Source organism: Temnothorax curvispinosus, unplaced genomic scaffold, assembly GCF_003070985.1.
Source record: "Temnothorax curvispinosus isolate PA1 unplaced genomic scaffold, ASM307098v1 QBEX01001322.1, whole genome shotgun sequence".
NCBI lineage: Eukaryota > Metazoa > Arthropoda > Insecta > Hymenoptera > Formicidae > Temnothorax > Temnothorax curvispinosus.
The window spans coordinates 118,903-141,354 of NW_020211102.1; the positions used below are offsets into that span (position 1 = coordinate 118,903).

The window sequence follows — 22,452 nt, forward strand, 5'->3', positions numbered from 1 at the left end:
CTCTCTCTCTCTCTCTCTCTCTCTCTCTCTCTCTCTCTCTCTCTCTCACACACACACACACACACACACACACACACACACACACACACACACACGGGCTCGTTTCTGTCTTACACATTCATTCTCTACAATTTACTTGTTCAATTTGTGAAAACCAAATTTAATTCACTGATGCAACTACAAGAGAAGAAATCCGCGAGGCGCGTGATATCACTGAAATGTCACTACTCGCGGAGTCCCTTAGTAGACCGATCTGTCACTCGAATCAGCTGCGCTTGACAGACACCCTCCTACCATCTTCTTTCTGGAAGTTCTCCGTTCGCCACCGTGTGAGCCTGACAAAAGCTCTCCACCCGGCCTCGTAGGGCCGTGCGAGAGTTCACCTCTCGAAAATGCTTCGTAGTCGCGGCGATTTCTCGTTCTTTCTCTGTCTCACTCCCGCACACACGGCACGCAGGCACGCACACAATCTCTCTTTCCCTTTCTCTCTATCTATTATCTATCTATCTCTATATCTATCTCTATCTCTATCTTTATCTCTATCTCTATCTCTGTCTCTATCTCTCCCTCCCTCTCTCCTTTTCGTTGTTCGTTGACAAAGCTCTAAGCACAAACCTTGTCATCCATGGCTGCGGCGAACGGTGTTCGGTGAAAGATAGAGGATTAGCAACGCGGCTTCGGGTGGACCAGAGACTGACTGGCGTTTCATGTCGTCGAAGACCGCCGGCATCATCGACCCGTATTCCCCACTGCCGCGACACCTACCCCCGCCGTGCGATCGCCTCCCTACTCTTTTCGCTCCTATATGCACGCCCTCCTCTGTTACCAACGGTGTTCATCCCGCACGTCATGACCCGTCTTACTTCTCTCTTTCTCTCTCTCTCTTTCTCTTCTCCCCTTCTCTCTTTCGCCCTACTAGAATCTACGCGCGCGTCTAGGGAAAATTCCCTCCGTTCCCTCCTTGAATCCCGTATGTGAAATTAAGCCACGTTTGAGAAACCGGATAAATTTAAAAAATCCGGTATTTCCGTGACTTAATTTTTTAAGTCATTGATATGTGAAGAAAAGACCATATGCCGACCGTCGTGTCTCCACCGACTTGAACAAATGTACAAATCTTTTCCAAAAATATTCATACTCAAGTTCAATTAATGAAATTATAACAATATTTGTATTTTCCTAATAAAGTTGTATAATGGATTTAACTCCTGCTAAAAAAAAATTTTTTTTTTCCACTTTTTTATTCGCTTCGTTCGATGACCGATAAATTCTACTTAGCGAACGGAACAAGCGCGACAAAAAAAAATTCGACTGTAGATCTCTATCAATCAAAAAGGTTTGATGATTACTGCAGAGTACAGGAAGTAACAAATATCCATCCCAATTAGCAATTTACCTAGGACCTAGTGCGCGTCCGCCACCCAACGGGACTTGCCAGCCCCGCGACTCGCTTGCAAGCACCCCCTTGGCCCCCTACTTGCCTCGTACCCCTCGTGCTCCTCTCTGCGGTCGTAACAACACCCGTTCGCCGGCAAACCCGGTTGCGCGCGCAACCCGTTCGCCAACAGCTCTTCATGGCGATGCTACTGCCGTGCAACGTCGGTCCGCGCCCCCGAAACGACAGCGCGCAAGCTCCCCGTGGCCGGTGATTCTCATCCGAGTCGCCGCATCGACACGCAAAATTTCGAATATTCGATGGAATTCAGGATCGAAAATGGATCCGGTCAAGATTACGCATAGATTATGGATAAAAGCCGATTACGGCGTATACATATAATGGGGGGAGGGGGGAGATAATCGGAGCTTTTTATCCTCGAGCAAAAGACTAATTTGGCGTTATCGAAAAATGCTAATTTGTGTAGGAATTTTTGTAGGAAAAAGAAATAGAAATGAGAATGAACTTTATCAAGATATATTGTCAGCATAGTAAAACGGGAATAGAAGGAATGAATCTGGACTATTTTATTTGACAGGCTGAAAGATCGCTCCTCAGGGAAATTTTGCCAAGAAGAACGAGGCCTTAACTGGCGAAATAACTGCGTTAAGTAGAAGACAAGAGAAGTAATTTGAATTGGAAACTGATTGAACGCCTCGCATTGAGATTAATGATGATCCCGATACATTGTGACTATAGGATGAATGACGATAACCTATTTGTCTAACGTAATTGCACTAATAATGCTAAATGATAAAATTCATCTAAATGCCCAGATATAGATACGTGCTATTATCGAAAAGTACGAACACAGAAGTATAGATATTACTTTTACTGCTCATGAAAAAATAATCCGCTTTGTCAAAGCTTTTCAGGGGGATTTTCGTTATGTTTCATCTATTCTACTTTTTATCGGATACTATTTGTCTTTGATGTTAAACGAATAGAAATAAATCGTTATTTAAAGATATTAAACTTGAATAAAATCGTATCCAATTCTTTTCTCCTTCAATCAAAAATTTGCATATTTTAGTAAAATATTACAAAAGATGAATTTAAAAAATGTCATATGTTCTTTCTTCTAACGCTGAAAAACTTAAGTGAAAATTGTTTTATTAATTATAATTAGATTATTGGTGCAAAAAGAATGTGAGCACAAATGCGAGCGCGATTCTTCTCTTAATAAAGCAAAACATAAAACGTTATACTTTAGTGACGTTATACCCGTTATACAGTAAAGAAAACCCGGGTAAGCTCATTTTATTCGTTACAACAGGCAGGATAAATGTTAATTTCTAAACACTGAGAAAATAATATATTTTCGTAACATTAATAACGGCAGAGAGGATGTATCCATATATGGAGTGTCATCAACGTCACATCTGCGTCAATGCTTAAGGTTTACGAGTTTCAAAGCTCGTGTATATAAGTTTTCTCAAGTTCGAGTCCTCGCTCATCGTCAAGCTGGAGACGGTTGCCGAATGCTCGGACGAAAATCACTCTCTGCACAATCAGACAAGTTGAGAGCCATCGCAGGCCCGCGATCTGTGCTACTGGGCTACGCGTCCGCGTCAGACAGGCGCTTTGCCTGACCGACCGACCAACTCTACTGCTGCTCATCCCGTTGTCTCTCTTTCTTTCCCGCCTGTTTCGTCCGTTTCGTGTCGTCGTCTCGCCTCTCTCGCCATTCTTCTCACGATACGCGTTTCGATATGAGCCAAGTTTTGACTTCCGAGAGTGGTATTTCCGCCCTTATTCGCCACATCGCATTTGCGTGGGGAGAACGGAAGGAAGACAAGTTCTCTTACTTTCTTCACACCAAATCCTAAGGAGTACCATATCCCTAGACAAAAGTTCTTGGAAATTTACGATTACATTAAAGATGCAGTAGATGCACAACACCTCGTAATATAGCGAGTAAGGATTATAAGAATTGTTTCATAAAGTCAGAATCAATTTTTTTTTTTTTTTTTACAAAAACATCGAGATATCAATCGCTTCTCCAATAGTTTTTACAGAGCCAGTAGTTTGAAGGTCACAGACTATTTGAAAAATAAAAAGCGCTTTAAGGGATAGAGAGAAAATCGAATGTTATAAACGAACAAATTAAAACCTTTTCAGGTAAAATTGCGAGCAGATTTCCCTGTGTCACCTAAAAAGTAAAGCTTATTTGCTATTATCCGGATATCGCGACGAACGTATACAGAGACAGAGCCAGATTCGCGCAAGACGCGAGTTGTCTCTATACGTTAGTACACGTTTCGCAACACGCTCATCTCTCCATCTCGTCGCTCTTCTATCTTGTACATCTAGTCTTCTCGTGTCCTCTCTCGTTCCGGTTCTGCGAGAGTTCTGCGAGAGAGGAGAAGAGAAGAGAAGAGTAGTAGAGTGCGTGAGTGAGTGATACGTGAGATTGGCGCAAGGCCAGTCAGGCGGCGATTGCGTAACTCGCGTCACCGCGAATCGCCCGGCGGTCGCTCGATGAACATCGCCGGTGCTTGGACCGAGAGTCTCCTTGGAGGCTGGCTTGAAGGAGGATAAACGAGAGAATGAGATAAACCTGGCGCTCGCGGCGCACACGAGCGATTTCCTCATCGTACGTCCGTCGCGCGTCGACGAGAACATGCGCTTCCCGCGCGTATGTCTCTCATACGAGGCGTGCCAAAAATTCCGCGCAACTTCGCTAATTAGCACTGACAGTGAATCTATATGCGAGAAATTCCATATAATTATGAAATTCCATCGATATTAATAATACTAATAAGATTATAACGTATTGCTTTCTTATCTTTTTATCGTTTTTACATTTTCGAGGGTGACATTTTTATTTCAATGTATATGAATAGCTATTTTCAAAGAAACATTGTTCGTCACTTATTTCCCCGAACTGCACTCGGCGCACACCGCACACGTTCCGTCGTAAACGAAATCGCGTAAATCGCAATTGGCGGATAATAATTAATACGCGACAGTGGAATCGAATAAATCGAATTAGGCCGCTCGTCCTCGTTCTCGTTATTTTTGTCTTTCATTTTATATCTTTTCAATTCACAATCGAGCGACGAGCAATTTAAGGTGCGATAAATCGTGCTATCTAATTGATACAAAGTCGACGTCAACGCAATTGTGACTACCGCGATAATACGCGCGGACGATCAACCATATCCGGATCATCCGCTATCGGTAGTCGAGATTCACCTTAACGAAATCGGGACACGAATGCTCTTCATTAGTCTCATCGATTTCAATCACCTTATCAGAATCGATATTTATCCGCAGATAATTTTATGAAGAAGAACATTGAATGATATTATCGCAAAAAACACAGTGCAGAACAAGATAAGCGACAAAATTTCGGGTTGCGGATTCAAGGTTCTTTTCTTTCTTTTTTTATTTTTTCATAATTATATATTTCACGTTAAATTTTATTTCAGAAAACTACAAAACTTGTATAATGCTCATGACTAGATCGTGACCAGAGAACGTGCCAGACTATTAGTCCCTCTATGTCAGAGCAATTACTCATAATTTTATTAGTGAAAAATTGCAATTTGTAGCAATGTCTATAATTATTATGTTCTTCGAATTGGCATAAAATGTCCATTTTGCGATGTTATACTTGAATATGTGATAATTTAGGCCATTTAGTCGCATTTATGCAGTTATCGTCTAATATTTAAGTATCTTACTGATTTCTGTAACGAAGCCAGAGTAGCAAAGAGAACAGACGAATCGCGTGCAAGTACGATCGAAAGCCTAATATCGTTAACATCGACGGCAGGATCTCATTGACGCAATATTGGGCCGTTCTCGTTATCGTCATTTTAACTACGTCACCAGATATACGCGCGCGTCTCAGGTCTTTCGTCGGTTGTTTATAAATACTCGTGCCGTAAAGCCCCGAAAAATCTGCTTGCGCCAGAAAACCGGGGGCTGGTATCCCGAACGTATTTTTGGCCGGATTGATTTTTATACTGGTTGAGACGATGATACGCGTGTCGATTGACGTTTCTTTGACAAATAATGCGAATAAATGTTGTAGTCACTGTGTGTTTCTTTCCCTCTGTACTTTTGTTTACTCAGACATTGTTGATATGTTAGCTCGAGCCAAAAAGCTACGCTCCTTTACTATAAATATTGGAGGGGGGGAAGGGCAGAGAAAGAGGAGTTTTGACATTTACATATAGAAACTTGCTCTAAAATTTTCACACATTACATTATTTGGAATAGAGAAGCGTATAAAAGAGTAAAGATGAATATGTTATATGTCCTAGCATGTTGGGACCAAACTGTTGACTGTATTGACATATGTATGACACAGAATGGGAATAGCAATTTCCATTCTTTCAGAATCATAACCAGCTATCATGTCAGTACTTTCTTATAAAGGCAACTACTATTCTACGAACTGTCAGTATAGCCCAGTCAAAATAGCCCGAAAAAGCCGCTGAAATGGAATTAATTCCGGGAAGCGATTTTTTTTTTTTGATTGTTTTGGAGGGTCATGGGTAGTCTAAAACCGGATTTTCGGGATCCTAACCCTGGAGCGTTAGCCGCCATTTTGATTAGAAGGGTGATTTTGTAAATATCTCGCTTATTTTCAACTTTAGAGTGAAAGTGGTAATAACCAAACTTGTAGAAAATTTAATACTCTACAATTTTGGTCCTTATCATTTTTTACCTAGGATCGATATTTTGGGTCTTAGACTCGAAAGTGGGGGGTGAAATTTTATTATTTTTTTTTAATTCTTTGAATAAACGCGCCATAAACTCTACCTCCGTGGTGGTGTGGAAAAGATGTTTTTCATTATACCAAGTAAATTCAAAAAATAAAAAAAATTTCACCCCCCACTTTTGAGTCTAAGACCCAAAATATCGATCCTAGGTGAAAAATGAAAAGGACCAAAATTGTAGAGTATTAAATTTTCTACAAGTTTGGTTATTACATTTTCACTCTAAAGTTGAAAATAAGCGAGATATTTACAAAATCACCCTTCTAATCAAAATGGCGGCTAACGCTCCAGGGTTAGGATCCCGAAAATCCGGTTTTAGACTACCCATGACCCTCCGAAACAGTCCAAAAAAAAAAATCGCTTCCCGGAATTAATTCCATTTAAAAGTCTATTTTGACTGGGCTAGTAACAGAAAAAGAATATTGCATCTATCGATATTCACTTTTTTACTTAATCTTTTATTTTTATAGACTGTTATAAATATTCTCATTTCGAGTATTGATATTTTAATTTTATTTGTTAAACGTTATTGTTAAATGTTACTTATTGCATATTGTTATTATTGTACGCACGCAAGTACTTTTGTACGAATAATCCCGTGTCAAGTGATGTAAACGAGGCAAACGTTAGCCCTTTGATTCGGAAAGTTTGTTATCGGATTATTGACAATCGAACGCCTTCATAATGTTACGCGACAATTTTTTGCTCCATCTCCCCCGCTCATTTTTTTCTGTTCGTTCTTTTCTCGCTGGCCGAGCTTTCTTTTCGCGGCATATATAGTTTCCTTTTTTCTCTCTCTGGATTGATCGCAATTTTATTTCTCTCTATTTCATTTTTTATTTATGATAACCCGTGTTTTATACGGTGACCCTTTGTTGTTAGTGACGACAAAATAAGAGTGGTAAAAATCTTGAGCGTAAATCGGCGGACGCATCGAATTTACAAGTTTTAAAAGCTGCGGTCCTCTTAGAACAAGAAAAAAAACCGCAAAGCTCTGATGGCATCCTCATCATAAATATATAATTGGTCGATATTTTTTACGGCAGCAACTTGTCAAACTTTCGAGAACGATAGTAATGCGATAGTAATTACATTATGATTCATGTTTTTTAACGAGCATGTCTTAAGATTCGAGAGAAGCTTAAAAACCAATATTGAATATACATATGAAATTTATTAATGAAAATTAGTATCCTTAAATCCTTAAATTCGATCCCCATTTAAATAATTTATGTTTTTCCTTTTGATCGTTTATTAACGCGCTTGTAAAATTTATTTTGCACTTTATAGGCTCATGGATTTCTATACCGTAATAGATCCACAGCTGACATGCAGCGATGACGGTGGTAATTATCTGGTAATTCGAGTAATGAGATGACTCATCACATTGCAAAGACGCGACGTCTGGAAGCGACTTGGCATTACCGTTTAACGAATAATCGCTGCCAATTATCGTGCCCTTCTTCTAAAAATCGCATAACGAGTACAAAAACATTAACGATATTTGCACAGTGTAACGCGAAATCGAATCTCCGCGAATACTGAATTTAATAAATCAATGAAAATCAATTTTACTTTAATGAATACATATATGTTGAGAGAACAAGGATAAATTTATATTTGTTATCGTTTTATATTATATGTATATTTTTGCAAGTGGCGAGTGACAAAATTCCATCGCGCTTGTTAAGGTATAATAGTTCTCTTGTCCTTATACTAGAGAAAATCGATTTTCTATAGATTTTCTTGAAACTGTGAATATACGTTAATTTTTAGGTGTGCTTTATGCGTGGTATAAATTTCAGTACCTCTTCCGGTATAAAAAATCAAGATACTGAGCCCCAAAGTTTCAACTTTTACTAATGAAAAGGTTTTCCAGGCCAAATGGTAAGAGATACGAGGTTGGCCAAAAAAACCAAAGTTGCTCCTCTCGTCGAGTTCTATAAGGAAAAAATGCCAAAACTAAAAAAAATTAAATTTAAAAATTTTTTTTGAAACTTTGAAGCTCAGTATCTTGATTTTTTTTACCGGAAAAGATACTGAAATTTATACCACGCATAAAGCACACCTAAATTAACGTATATTCACAGTTTCAAGAAAATCCTAAGAAAATCAATTTTCTCTAGTATAAGGACGAGAGAACGTCCTTAAATCGCGTCTGTTGTCCGAATTGCTGTATTTTAGGGAAAAAGAAAAAAACCAACACACGTGCGATTCACGAAGCGTACGGTTTACGAGCTGTCGCGACGACACGACGCGAAAGAGAGACAGAGTGAATTCATCGATCGCGGAAATAGATCCCTCGCCCACCATATTCCGTATTGTAATGCCCACTGAATAAGACTGAAAAATGAATTGAATTTCTAAATTTTTCTTTTTGTTACATTATTCGATATTCAAAGTGATTCCGTTGGAGAAAGAGATAGAAGGATGTATATTGTTACCAACATCCCTAATATATGTATTTCGACCGTGAAAAGAGAAAAAGTTCTCTTATCTAGAATTATGTGCTCGATCATTATTCGTTTCAATCAAAAGTATTTAACTTTGTAATTATCGCAACGAGTACGGTATCGTGTAACTTAATGCGCACGAAAATTAATATTTTATGTGTGTCATAATTATAATTATGATACGATAATAATATAACAACGTTAAAAAAAAAATATCGAATACATAGATAATAATGTAACTTAAAATCGTGACTTAAAAGCGCAATATGCTGGATACATATAGTATATTCTATTTCTCGCACTTTTTACTTTTTATTTTTGGTACGTCGGTCGCTTCCTAAGAGAATCCGGTGCGATATGTGACAACGTCATGATGAATAACCGCGTCGAAGTACGATAGTCAATCTGGAAAGTTGCGGCGAGTCGGAAGAGCTGATCGGAGAACTGTGTTGTGGCGGACAATAAATAAAAGCGCGCCCGTGCAAACAAATGCGGTTTATGACGTCATCTGGCTACTAGCCACTTTGCTATTATTATTCATCGAGACAAAAAAAAGAGAGACAGGAGAGGTAGATGGGAAATTAATGTGTAATAGCTCTGTTAGCTTTAATGGCACCCTTTTCTCCTTCTGTATTCAAAATGAAAACGTTCTGTTTCGGGAGAGAGAGGAAGAGAAAGAGAAAGAGAGAGAGAGAGAGAGAGAGAGAGAGAGAGAGAGAGAGAGAAACAGAGAGGAGACAAAGTGCAGAGAGCGAAACGAATGGCTTTCGTATCTAATAGCATTCAGAACTGCGTATCGGACAGTTGACCACTCAAAGGTCATTGTCGGAATGTGTGTAGTCTAACAAGTCGAAAGATATATCTACATTTGCCAACTTTCTCATATCGACAGACGTCAAAATCGCAAACTGTCTCCTTCACCCTTAACTCATTTGCATCGACGACTATTCTGTGTATTCCAGACGAACCGAACCGCATCATCGATGCCCGGAATAATCGACGAGCGTTGAATAATCTTCGTATTGTCGGAAATAATCCGCAGAAATATATATAATACATATATATATATATACATACATATATAGAAAAATATAACAAAAGGAAAAAGGTATTTGGGATTGTACATAAAAGACTGATTAATGGGCGATTCAATTTTAATGCCAATAAATTTAAATTGTAATTGGATTATCTCTATTTAATTAATTAGTTGAGTATAAAAGAGGATAATGCAGTTGAAAATTAGTAATAAAGAATATTATTGATAAAAGAGTGTAAGTTAGTTGTCCTCGATTTAAAATTCAAATATTTCAAATTCAGGTTATAAACCTTTAAAAAAATGTTATGCATTATCTTATCAGAAAAATGGAATTTAGATTCAATGATATTTTTAGGTAATAGTTTAATAATATCTTAATGTTTCTTTCAAGAATTTCTCAGAAAATTAAATTAATTTAATTAATTGCGTAAATTTAATTTCTTTAATTTTATTTCTTGTCTTGAAAGCTAAACTTTGTCCTGAAAGCTAAAATTAAGTTGCATATATAAAAATATTTTAAAAGGACAAGCTAGATTTTCTCAAGTTTTTTAACATTTGAATAACGTCGCTATTAATCGTAAATCTTCCAACCACAGAGGATATATGTGAATACACACTGTTCAGTTCTAACTTCAACGTACAAACAATACGTTACTTTTGAGAATTTGACAAAGATAAACTTGGTTAATTCTTGACTTAACTGTTTACTTTTGCGATACAGAAGCGAATGGTTGCGTTGCGCGAACACGATTACGAGCTGGGAGCTTTCTACTTCCTCTCATCTTCCGGAACTCGAGAAAGAGTGAGTCGATCGGCTTCCTTAGTTTAATCACATTACGTTCAGGACGTGATTCACGTCGTGAATGTGCTTCGCATGAATGAGTCATCGGCCGGAACGGAACGGAACGGAACGGAACGACGTGTCACGGCGCGGGCGGCGCGGCGTGGAGCGTTGCGCTTTTTTTCGCGTTTCTCTTCTCGCGCGAGAGATTCGCGAGAAGTCAGAGCCGAGAGCGACGGAGGTAGATTGAACGTAATGTGTCTCTTCCTCCGACGTAGATACAGTCACGGTCAACCGCCGCGGACACTGTACACTGGCGTGTACGCACGCACGTGCGTATGTCGTCTGTATGTATGTATATATATGTATGTATGTCGTGCGTCGCGCGCGTGCACGTTCTTTTAACAAAGTTCGCGAATGTAAGACATAATTATTCGAAATGATCGAAATCGCACCCTTTCGCACCCAAACAAATAAAACAGCAGAAATAAAAATCTGGAAATAAAAATTTAATGTATTTCGCTTCGTAATGCACGCCGCGTCAAATAAAACTAATAAAACGCGGTACCTATACTTTTTGCAAGTCTCTCACTGTTTGCCATGAATGATCATCATTTTTCGAATATTTTCCGACTTGCGCGGTCTTTAGAGTACGCTCCGCTTTTGTGAAGAGTTTCGACAATTTCACGGAATACTTCAAATATAAACGTGACACGAGATAAATATGTTCGATAATAAATCAAATTGTCTATGTTCAAAATTTAAAATCAGATTTTAAGGATTGATGTTATTTTAGATAATATAATGTATTTCTGTGTTTCGTGCACTTGAATAAATTCTCGCCTTTTTGTGACCTTTCTCTTTACCACACGACAAGACTTTCCCGCATTTTTCCGATAGCTGTTATCTGAGAAACCGCTGTTGTAGTATATCGAGAAGGCGATTAGGGTCATTGGTTTTGCCAACCTACAGAATCTGGTTACCGGAAGCTGCTCCAAATATTATATAAAAGCCTTGACCGAATGTCGAGCGCAAGAAATCATTCTCGTGAGATTTCTAGGATATTGTTGAACGAAAATGGTTAAGAATTGTATCGAAATATTTCCAATACGCGAAAGCTTTGGAATTTTTCACGAGCTTCGTATTATTGACATTTATTAGTGGGGTTTATTGCTTAATAATTTTTTATTTGTTTAGAGTTTTCCTCCCGTAAGCAATAATTATAGAAAGCAGCCATCGATAGATGATGAGAATTTAGAGAGATTTAACCTAATTCCATTACCTAAATAATCAGAGGGAGAACGTACAGCGATGCGATAGCTCCACTGCGAAATGCAAGACTTTACTGTGAAAAATTACATCGCCGGAAATTGAGAATGGACGTGAGCAGATTGAAAACGGTTTCCAATCAATTTTCAGTTTCGTGTGTATCTCAATTCGTCGAGTAGTAATCCCGGGTAACGGGAATCAGACAATTGCAGTGGAAAGAGGCACGCAGTAGTCAGACGGCTTGGAATGCTCAGGACTTGGCAATTTCATGCCAACTTAAATATTCCGGCAATTTTAATTCTACGTACAAAATTAAATGTATGCATATATGTTCTCCGTAATGCATATTCAAGTTTGCGTTTTTGTGCGGTAACTATGACACATTATAAAATATAATTTCTCTCTCAACTAATATTAACTCGGATGCTCGGGATGCTAACATTATTAATATTATAATTTTGTGGTGTGAAATTCTGTATTCCTTATTGAAAATTTTACGATAACAAAAATCGGAGTATGTATAGCTTTTACGAGTGTAAGTTTCTTAGCGATGAGGGAGTCCGGTGCATTAACTGTCGGGCGCGCGAATTGAATCTCGCGAGACCGCTAGTCGCCGGTTTACCGGTTCGAACTGGATCGAACGTATAGACGGTCTCTGCTTGACGTGTGTTTGAACCGGAGCTAACCGGTGACGGTCGTAATCTGTCAAAAGGCATCTGTCGGTGGCTCACGGTCGGCGTCACGCGAGAGTGAAGCCGAAAAGCTTCGTTCACGTGTCAAGTGCCAAATTAAAAATTCTCACGAAGAATCGTGAGAGCTTTTCTCACGGGTGCTTGGGATAAATAAATAAATAAAGAATCAATTGTGTGTGCGTATTTATTCAACATTGTGACCAAATACACGGATCTCTGTGATATCCATGTTTGAATCGCGGTATTACTTCTATTGCCTTGTTATTTGATTCTGAAGTCGTATGCCGCGCGACTCGAGATCACGCGAGTCGATACGCGCGCCGCGGCCGCGGCGTCGCGACGCTAGGCGACGCGACGCGACGCGACGACAGGAAGAGATTGGCGGCGTTTTTCGCAACGCAAGAAAAGAAGGCCGTTCGCATTGCGTGGATGTGGGTAGTCGTCGGTAAAAACAGGCAGATAGTGGGCGTGCAATTTCGACACAAAACGACGAGTAGTTAACTCGTTGAACGACCGCCCTCTTGCATATCCCTGCATAGTGACAAGGCATGGTAACGTTAGCGTTAGAGGAAACATCAAAGCGACAAAAGTGGAATAGAAAAACCTAAAAAGGAAGGGGGAAAGAGGAGAGAAGGGAGCAACGAATCTCTCTACATTTTCCCTTAACCTACATCCTACATCCGGGAATCCTTCTTGTTAAATATTAAAGTTAATCTACGTCCTACTAATTTTTCTCTTTCTCTTCCGCTTTTCTCCTTCGAAGAAAAGAGAGAATCGAAACATGTTAGATCGATTAAAATTTCCAGAAAGGAGCTAAATATACGAGATAAGTTGTAAAAAACGCGATATCGCTTGTAAGTCGAAACAAGATATCGCGACAACGCAACGATAGTTTGACGGGCGCTTTGTTCTTCGGGTTTTATCAGATTTCACTTGGACTTGTCAATCTGATGAAACGAGAGCGGAACAATGCCGATAGTGATAGACTTATGTGATATAGACCGGCGTTTTCCGCTGTCCAAAAATCCGTACGTAACCGAACGATAATATCGACGAATCGAATAAGTGCATGCAATTATATAAGGATAGAAAGAGAAGAAAGCGGGGATAGAAGAAGGAAGGAAGGGTAGAAGTCTGTAGGCCGGGGTGAGGCGAGAGGTCCTCGAATGAGGGAGTGGGTGGTGGTGGTGGTTGTATCGACCGCGCCGCACTGCGGGGCTTTATCCCCTCTCGCGCCGCCGCCGACGCCGCCGACGCCGCCGACGCCACCGCTCACCACCGTTTCTCTATCCGCTAACACCCTTCTGCCCCTACGACTATTCCCTGCCCCCTCGTGTCGACATACATCCAGACGAATGGTCCCTTCCTTCCTCGAGTCGCTGCCTCACCCTGCGCCCCGCAGTCGGTCAGTAACCCACTCGCTTCCGGTATGCGATTCTCCGAAAACGCGCGCGCGAGTAAAGGGGTGAATTTTTCATTTTCCACCTCTCGGCGTTGAATTTCGTGCGGACGCGTGTTCACCTTGAAATATCACGATCGATAAGCATGCATCGATGACCAACGGTCGTTTAACAAAGTAGACTACGATAATATATACGGGTGAAAAAAAACAGAGTTTATTTTATTAAATACGATAAGGTAGGAATAATGCTGCAAGATATTTTTCACATTGAGGGAGAAGACAAAAAATGCGAATTGACGAGAGAGAACATTTCCTGATGTATCGTGTATCTGTTTCGCCGCGTGAATACGAATCGAGACACATCTCTATCGGGGATAGTAAAAAGCATGGATACTCGGCGTTTTTACTCAGTGAGGCGTCATATATCACCGCTTTCTCTAAGCATCCCTCATCTCCACATTCTTAAAAGTACGATCTTTTCAAGTTTCACTCAAGAGACTTTGCGATCATCTACAAGATGTTCCAGAATAATCAATCAAGACGATTAAATGAATATCAGTAATTACTTTTCAACTTGTTTCTTCATATTTGTTTTTAGTCTTGTTGGATTCTTGATAGAATTATAGATGATTTATCGTTGTTAAATAGATTAGTAGTTATAATCTCGTAAAAATAATCAATTTTTTTCTAAATTACTCTCATTTTTCCTTATTATTATTCTTGAATTACTTATATTTGAATTTTTCTTCCTTATAATTATAAGGAAAGCTCTTGCGTCCGAATAATCGACAATCCGAAACGGCATCGTTGCGAAGAAATTGCCGGTCTTCGCGAGAAATAAATTATCACAATGGGTCGTACTGCCGCCCGCGAATGGCTAATCAATCGCTATTGACAGGATACGTACCTGTGCGATTTAACGAATAGCGTGGAACATTACGTAACCAACGTATCAGACGACGACATCGTAATTCGCATTACGTTTTACCTCATTCGCACATTAAACTATCACTATAGCGCGGTTATAGTTACAAAAAAAAACGTCCGCGATTCTGCTTCTTCTACGAAGAATTGCATAATTAATTAACGTTACTGATTCTCGCGCGATCGCTTTCTAGGAAGCGCGCGAGCAACCGCATTCAAATTTTCGATTTTCTTCCTCGGTTGCTAGCACGGTTACGTAACACAGTGGACGTTACGTAACGTACCAAACGTACGTACGAACGATCGCTCAGAGGGTCTGGATCGAACAACAAAATGCCGAAGCGTTCACTACATCTTAGCCCTAAACAAGCTTACATTTAAAGTCTAACATTAAAAAAAATTAATAAAATCGAAGTTGACCGGCTAAGTTACCGGAGCCTTTTAATACAATCAGCACTAGATTGATATAATGTTTGTGTCGAAATACGTGTATGTAATTTCACGTACGTCATATATTTAAACAAATGAAAGAGCTCCAACTTCTCGAACTGTGGACCAAAACTCCCAAGCTCCTCAAGCTTGACGACCAATTTCAAATTTAATGTCTCCTCCGAAAAATAACCCAGTTTTCTCCGCACGAGCCCCAATCGTGCGGGGGGTGCAGTTTGGAATATAAAAATTTCTGTGATTAGGTGGACTCGAACTCGGTTCCTCAGAGTTACGAGTCTGGCGCTTTACCACAAGACCACACTGCCACCACCAATAAACACACAGTTATAAATTTAGGCGCAAGTGTCGCATTGAGATGATTTGTTACAGACACCACTCGGCCTGCATCTATCGCGAATTTAGTTCATATAAAAGTATTTCTCAACATATATGCGGCAAAAATACTAAATTTATGGCAATTCATTATCAGTGGTGACTAGATTAATAGCCCTTGTAGATGGTCATCTACGGCAATCTTAGCTATGTTTCCTAGATTTAATTTACGATTTAAATCTATTTTATTCGGTTTACGTGTATTATTTTTCCCAGCATGCATGTTAAAATCTTATTTTAATAATTATTCCGAGTATTCTGATAAATACAATATATTCCATAGAATTTGTCGCATTGTTAATCAACTAGTTGATTAACGTATGCATGCCATCAATGTATGAGAATCAACTACTTGTCTATGACGCAATTGCAACGATACATTTTAAACAACGCGTTTTCATGTTCAACTAACAATTCACGCGAGAAAAACAGCCATTCTTCAACAAAATCCCTGCTGACGTATTCTGCTCCGCGCGAAATCCCTCGGCACGTCATAATTTCTCCGCCAAGTTAATACGAATTTTTCAGCAAAGCATGAAATCCTACATCGTGCATAATAGTGCGATAAGAAGATCCGTCAACCGGAAGAACTCGGGGAACGGTATTAAGACTTTAATAAGACTGCAAGACAGAATTTCGCCGTTCCGAGGCAAGGGCATGAAATTGAGAGTTGTCATTTTCCGCGGCGGCGGCGCACGATTCCACTTTAATAATCTCATCGAGTTTATTACGGGGAAGAACCGGCCCCGGGTTAGAGACATTGAGTAGGATGTCTTATTTGCCTCGAAAGCGGGAATTCTGTGCTTGCTTGCCGAAACGAGAACCGAGAGCGAACCGTATACGGCTCGCGGCTCGCGGACAGGAAATAATAAGGTTTCGTCGCCCGTGTTCATCGATTACCAATCGGTGGCTTGTACACTTCGACTGGCAGTACTGATGGCACTGCGGAAACGAGCTACGTCGCATTAGGAGGCACATCCATCGATCGTAATCGTCGAACGTGACCGATTACGCGTTATCCACGATTGCGGCGGACTCAGCGTACCCGCCGTTTAAGCGACCGGCTCGATTTCGGATCAAATAAATCCCTCTACGCATTCTAAGTGAATCGCGGTAAGAACAAAAGATATGGACACAGTGATATGGAATGAAATTAAAACAATCCTGTCGTAGTCTGGTACATACAACAGATATGGTAAAATTAAAGTAGTAATAAATAATAAAAACTTTTGTCTTTACGTAGCACATAACGCTTTAGTTTTAACAAAGCAGGATAGTTATAAAATATCCGATTACGTCTGGATTGTTATCAATTTCAAAATGCCAATGTAAAATTTTTGACATCATTATAATTTGCCCAGGACTAATACCTCACAATATTTCACAATTAATTATAATATATCTATGAATGTATGAATGAAAGATATATATATGTGTGTGTGTCAGATAAAGCTACCAACAATGACGTCAATCACCGCGATAATCGATCAAAATAAGAATTATTACTATGTTTTGCAATTAGGGATTGGCGATAAGTTTCGCGTGTCTATTGAATTAATTAAAAATTATATATATTTGTTAGCGTGGAAAATAGCGCAAAACCACGCAATCGTTGCATTGTCGTTCACGCCTTTGCGTGAATGACCATTATGATCGTGACATGGGCAATTTTCAAGTAGCTTTTAATTAAAGTTAAAGCTATTAACACGCATGTATATATGTTCTCGTACTGTTGGCGTTATATAATTTTATCAAAGCGAATAAGCCGTTATCTCTATTGGACACTCGCTCTTCGATCGACGACGTCGCGAAAACGTCGCTCGTGCGTATACACATAAAATATATCTTAGATGATCATTATTCTTTCACGCACACGCGAGGCAGAAATGACGTTTGCGAGAAATGGGGAAAAGAGGGTGCAGAAAAAGTCGCGTTAATCGTTTCAACCCCTAGTAAACTCTGGGACTCGCTATATATTATAAAAGCGATTCCGATATTTCAATCACACCTTTAAAAAATGCATTGTTCTCAATTAAAGTGAGTGTCGAGCATTATCCACGTTGCTGATACGTACGTTTTAAACCGATTGAGAAAATTTTATTTTATTTCTTTTAATTTATATTTTCAAAGAAAATATAGACAATTATAACAAAAGTAATTTGATGTAAGTTGTATTTAATTAATCGTCTTAAGGCCACTGCACGTAACAAAGATTTAGCCATAATCGTAAAACCGTAAGAAAATGAACCAATCACAGTCAATTATTCTTCGAGCTCAAGGAAAATAATCGACTGCGATTAGTCTACGGCCTTACGGCGGTCTGCGGCCTTACGATTATGACTAAAACTTTGTTACGTGCAATGGCCTTTACTCTTGTATGTACTCTTACTCAAACATGAATTAACGATAATCTCTTATTTCACCTGATGTGTTAAGAAAAATTCATGTGTTACACATTCCTCTCTTTTTCTCTGTCCTTATACACGGACTCCACATAAATATGTATTACACAAATTAGTGTTAGAAAGACAAATGCGCGTGCAGGTGGTTTAATCACACGCGTCGTTACTCTGGGCAATTTATAACATAAGTAATTACGTTGACTTATAGTCGGTTAAATAAAAAAACCGAGATATTTTATTTAATTTCTCAATTGCTTCCAAGGGTGATTTACTTAACGTAATGAGAGATAAGAAAACCATTAGAGCGAAATCAATGATAAACAGTAAAGAATGTTAATGTGCGGATATCAGTATGCATTTTATGCGATGCAATCGCGAGTTAGATCTGTATCGATGCATCGACGAGAGACCGTCGCTCGTGCGATAAACGCGCGATGTGTTATTAATAAGCAAACACTACGGCGCGGACGTCGCAACGCGGTGCGTCGGTCACCGTGTAATGTAAAGGGAAAAGGAAAGGGAGAAGGAGAGGAAGAGGATGGCTTCGTGCCAGAGCCACTTGAGGAAGACGAGTAGCACGTACGCGAGAGGAGCACACTCTCGAGAGGAGTGTGCTCCCCTGACATACATCGACATACTCGTTAAAATAACGACATAATGGCTAATTCAACGATAATCAGCGCAAACCGTAGCGTTCGAATTAGCATCGAAGGTGAGACAAGACCGGCGTCACATGGAGAAGAAAGGAAGAGCAGCATAATTATCGATTCCGTTGAATCACGTTCTAATTAATGGCTCGCGTTCGTATTAATTGCTGCACCGCTTATGTGATATATCCTATAATCCGTCGTGGAAAAAATTCCACCGCAGTCAAGTTGTATATTACGAGGATTGTAGAGAATTGTAAAGAAAAAACACACACTATATGTATATTACAAACTATAGATATTATAAGGAAGATACAACGTTTTTAAAGAAACGTAATCGCTCAATTAAAATTTAGTATTATAATGTAGACAATTAGTTAATTGAAATGCGCCTTTGCGTTAGTTTTAACTATAGAGACTACACCGCACAAGCAAAAGTTTCATATTCAAAGGTAAATAGAATTCTAGTTTACAATGTACATAACGAAATAAGAGATATTTATCTAGTGTAGAGATAAATAAGAAATACATATATATTTGTGTGAGCTTACATTTTATTTTTGTCCAAACAAAATGTCACGATATTTTCTTTGCAGCTTTTGATATGTATGGCTCTTTTGCTTATCTTTTCGCATAAATTACATACAACTATCGTTGGATTTTTCATACAGTTATTTCGTGTAGATACAAAACGTATGACTTGAGAATATAATTATTATTGTTTTTAGAATTGTACGTGTTTATTACCTTCTATCTTTATATTCTACCACTTCCGGGTCAGTGATTCGAAGAAGTGCGCGGGGGTGGCATTGGCATTTATCTCTACACTAAATCCAATCGCACCGAACACCGAGAGACCTAAATAAAACCGACGTTCAAAATCCCTGATGCAGTTTACGCGGTTTACGCGCCGCGTGCCGCCATCTTGCCGCAACCGCGCAAAACGACTCACGACCTGGTAAAGACTCGCTCGCGATCGATCGTCAAAGGGTGCGTCCGATGATTTTTCAGCTGTGTCCCCTCAGGGAAATTATCATGTGCATACAGTAAACATCCAAGACACACCGAGTTTAAACAAGTTTAGACATCGAATGTTATTTTATTTCTAACTTCAAACAAAGGAGGAAATGCAAGAAAGAACTAAAAAGAAACATTAGCGATTCTACGATATTCTTCTTTCTTCTTTCTGTGTGTTATACGAGAGCCAAAACACGTTTAATACTTTTAACATGTGATAATAATTTTACCACTTTTTTCTACTGAAAAGAAAGTTCGTTCTTTTACTGAACGTTCTCGCATCTTTCAATCTCTTTGATAGTCTCAGATGAAAGTCTTTTTATCGTAAAATCTATTCGTAATTATGAAGAGAGAGAAAGAAGAAAAACTGCTTTGAAAGTTTATATGCTCACCCCCACCCCGCCCCGAGGTCTTATTTTATACTAAAGATCCACGCATTATATCGAATTGATCAATCGATTAAAAATTAGCATCTTTTTTCAGTTTTTCCCAATTTACTAGACGTAACTCTAACTGCCATATTTATCTCCTAAACATGTTTCTATAGTTGTTGACAAGAACAACAGGAAAATACCACAGCGCAAACGATATCAAATTCCTGTGCGATAACGTATATCAAGTTACTTAAAGCTGTCGACACTGCAATGTTTATCCGTTATCCCAGAAACCACATAAACCGTTCCCCGTTACAAACCGCTATGTGCTCAACAATGTGTGCGCATGCACCTATGTCGAATCTCATCACGCCGAATACGCGGAGTATACGCGGAAACAGGAGGAAGGGGAAACGTCGGAAACGAGTTTATGATATGGCCGCCATGGACTAATGCATTTGCGCTCCCGTGGATTTTTCCCTCTCTGTTCACGACTAGCCGTGAGCCGTGACCTTGACACGAATCCGCGAAGGAATTCACCGAGGAATTTACCCGCGAAGAGATTAATTATTCCGAGCGACTAATCGGCAATTATTTTTTTTTAACGCTCACCGATTCCGGATCGCCCTCTCGCCTTACAGAACCAACTAATCGCGTCCACTTCGAGTCAAGCCATGACGTGTCGACGATAAGCCCTCATGCGTGATTATACAAGATGCGTCAGAGAGTCACGCGTTTTCCTTTAACTATTGAAAGTCAAAATATATAAGAGACTATATTCAATGATGAGCATCAACAACTTTTCAACCATAAGTATACGATTACAAGCTGGAAATTTCTGAGGCGAATTAAAGTGCAAAATTGTACTTATCTATATAACAATGGGATAAGAAAATTTAAAAATGTACAACGAAAAAGACTGCTCGTTTTACTTTTGATCAATTTTAAATGCATCTTACAAGTTTCAAGACTTTAGAAGCAAATTTGAATTGCAGATTTAGATAATTAACGTCGAAAACTATAATTTTAAGTACTCGCGAAAACAGATCGCGTCCAGAGTTCCGTGAAAAAAGATCGACTCGAAATTCACCGAAGAATTTCGGTAGCTGAAACAGTTAAGTAGGGCACCATATAAGTATATCATTCCCCTCGTTTTCTCGCGCTTCTAAGCTTGAAACATTAAAGCTAGAATCTAAAATTGAGATTTATGTCCAACCCGGATGTACGGAGAAATTACGGTAGTAGGCGGAAAAATGGAAATAATAAATGGAGGCTCGGTGTACGTCAAGCGGAAGTTGATCGATCCAAAATTATGTATACACGTCGAGAAATGTGCATCCGCGTTCGTGTCGCAAGGCGGAGATATGCGCGAGCTGCGTGCACAATAGCGGAATACCTCGAATAGGGCTGTTCTATCACTATCGCTATCACTATAATCGCTTCGCGCTTCGAGCAAAGTTACGATTACCCTGAAAATAAAATATTCAAAGAATCTAACCGCGATATATCTCGCGCGGATAATCGCGCGACGAAACTGCATCTCACGAGCGATTATGCATAAATTGTTCGATAAGAGATACGCGATTTTGGAATTACGTTGGCACCTATATGTGCGGCAACATATTTAATCTTAAATATTCGCAGCCAGTTAGACCGCGATGCCGATTTTAGCAAGGTCAATTTGACTTCTTCTCAACAAAGACTTTTTCACCTAAATCGATTCTAAAAATAATTCCTAAAATGAGCAGCGAGTAATTTGTAAAAAATTTCTAATCTTTCGAAAATGCTGTGCAAAGGTATTCGCTTAAAAAATAAAGAGAGAAAGCTTATAGTTAAAAGATAAGCGTAGTTTAATTTCCTCTCAAGTTCTCGAAAAGTGGGTTGAATTCACCGTCGAACCCTTCGATTCCACAATACCACCTGCACGCTGAAACTATACGTTTTCAATTTCGAACTATACAGTATACTTGGGTATACGATCGGCAAGGAAAACTTGTCGGGAGACTCGCATACTAATTTCTTTCCGAGTGACGCGCGTCGTGTCGCATATTTAATGCCAAGTGCGTTTTTGTCTTTAGAAGAGGGACAATGTAATCGTCGCTCGCTTTCTCTTCCGTCGGGCTCGACTCGACTGACTCGGCTCGGCCTCATCGTCTCCGCGTGATTTTTACGAAAATTGTACGTAAGTAAAACAAACCACGACACGACTCGATCGGATGACGTGTCGCGGCTCGCGGCTGCACGAATAAATTTCGCGTCAGAATAAATAATTCGAAAAACTTGGCAAATCGCACGCGTACGACAAACGTTTTGAACAAGGCCGCGTGGTCGTTCGCGATAATGACGAATAATAAATCCATTTAACGAGACATAGATATCGATCGACCGATCGAGAGAGAGAGGGGGGGGAGAGAGAGAGAGGGAAAGAGGGAGGGAGGGAGAGAGGGGGAGAGAGAGGGAGGGAG

The 22,452-nt window shown here is 39.5% G+C and overlaps 1 protein-coding gene across 5 annotated transcripts in view; it reads right to left on the reverse strand.

Moving 5' to 3' along the window:
* LOC112462429 (sodium/potassium-transporting ATPase subunit alpha) overlaps positions 1 to 22,452 on the reverse strand; it is a 62,351-nt gene that overhangs the window by 37,620 nt on the left and 2,279 nt on the right. Inside the window, exon 1 of one of the 5 annotated variants that reach the window (XM_025028226.1) lies at positions 616 to 723. The exons of 3 other annotated variants lie outside the window; for them this stretch is intronic. In XM_025028226.1, the coding sequence (XP_024883994.1) occupies positions 616 to 627 (12 nt within the window). In that variant the 5' untranslated portion in view covers positions 628 to 723. Of the gene's footprint in view, positions 1 to 615; positions 724 to 22,452 lie in introns of those variants that run through there. One more of the 5 variants, XM_025028210.1, reaches the window with a different exon arrangement.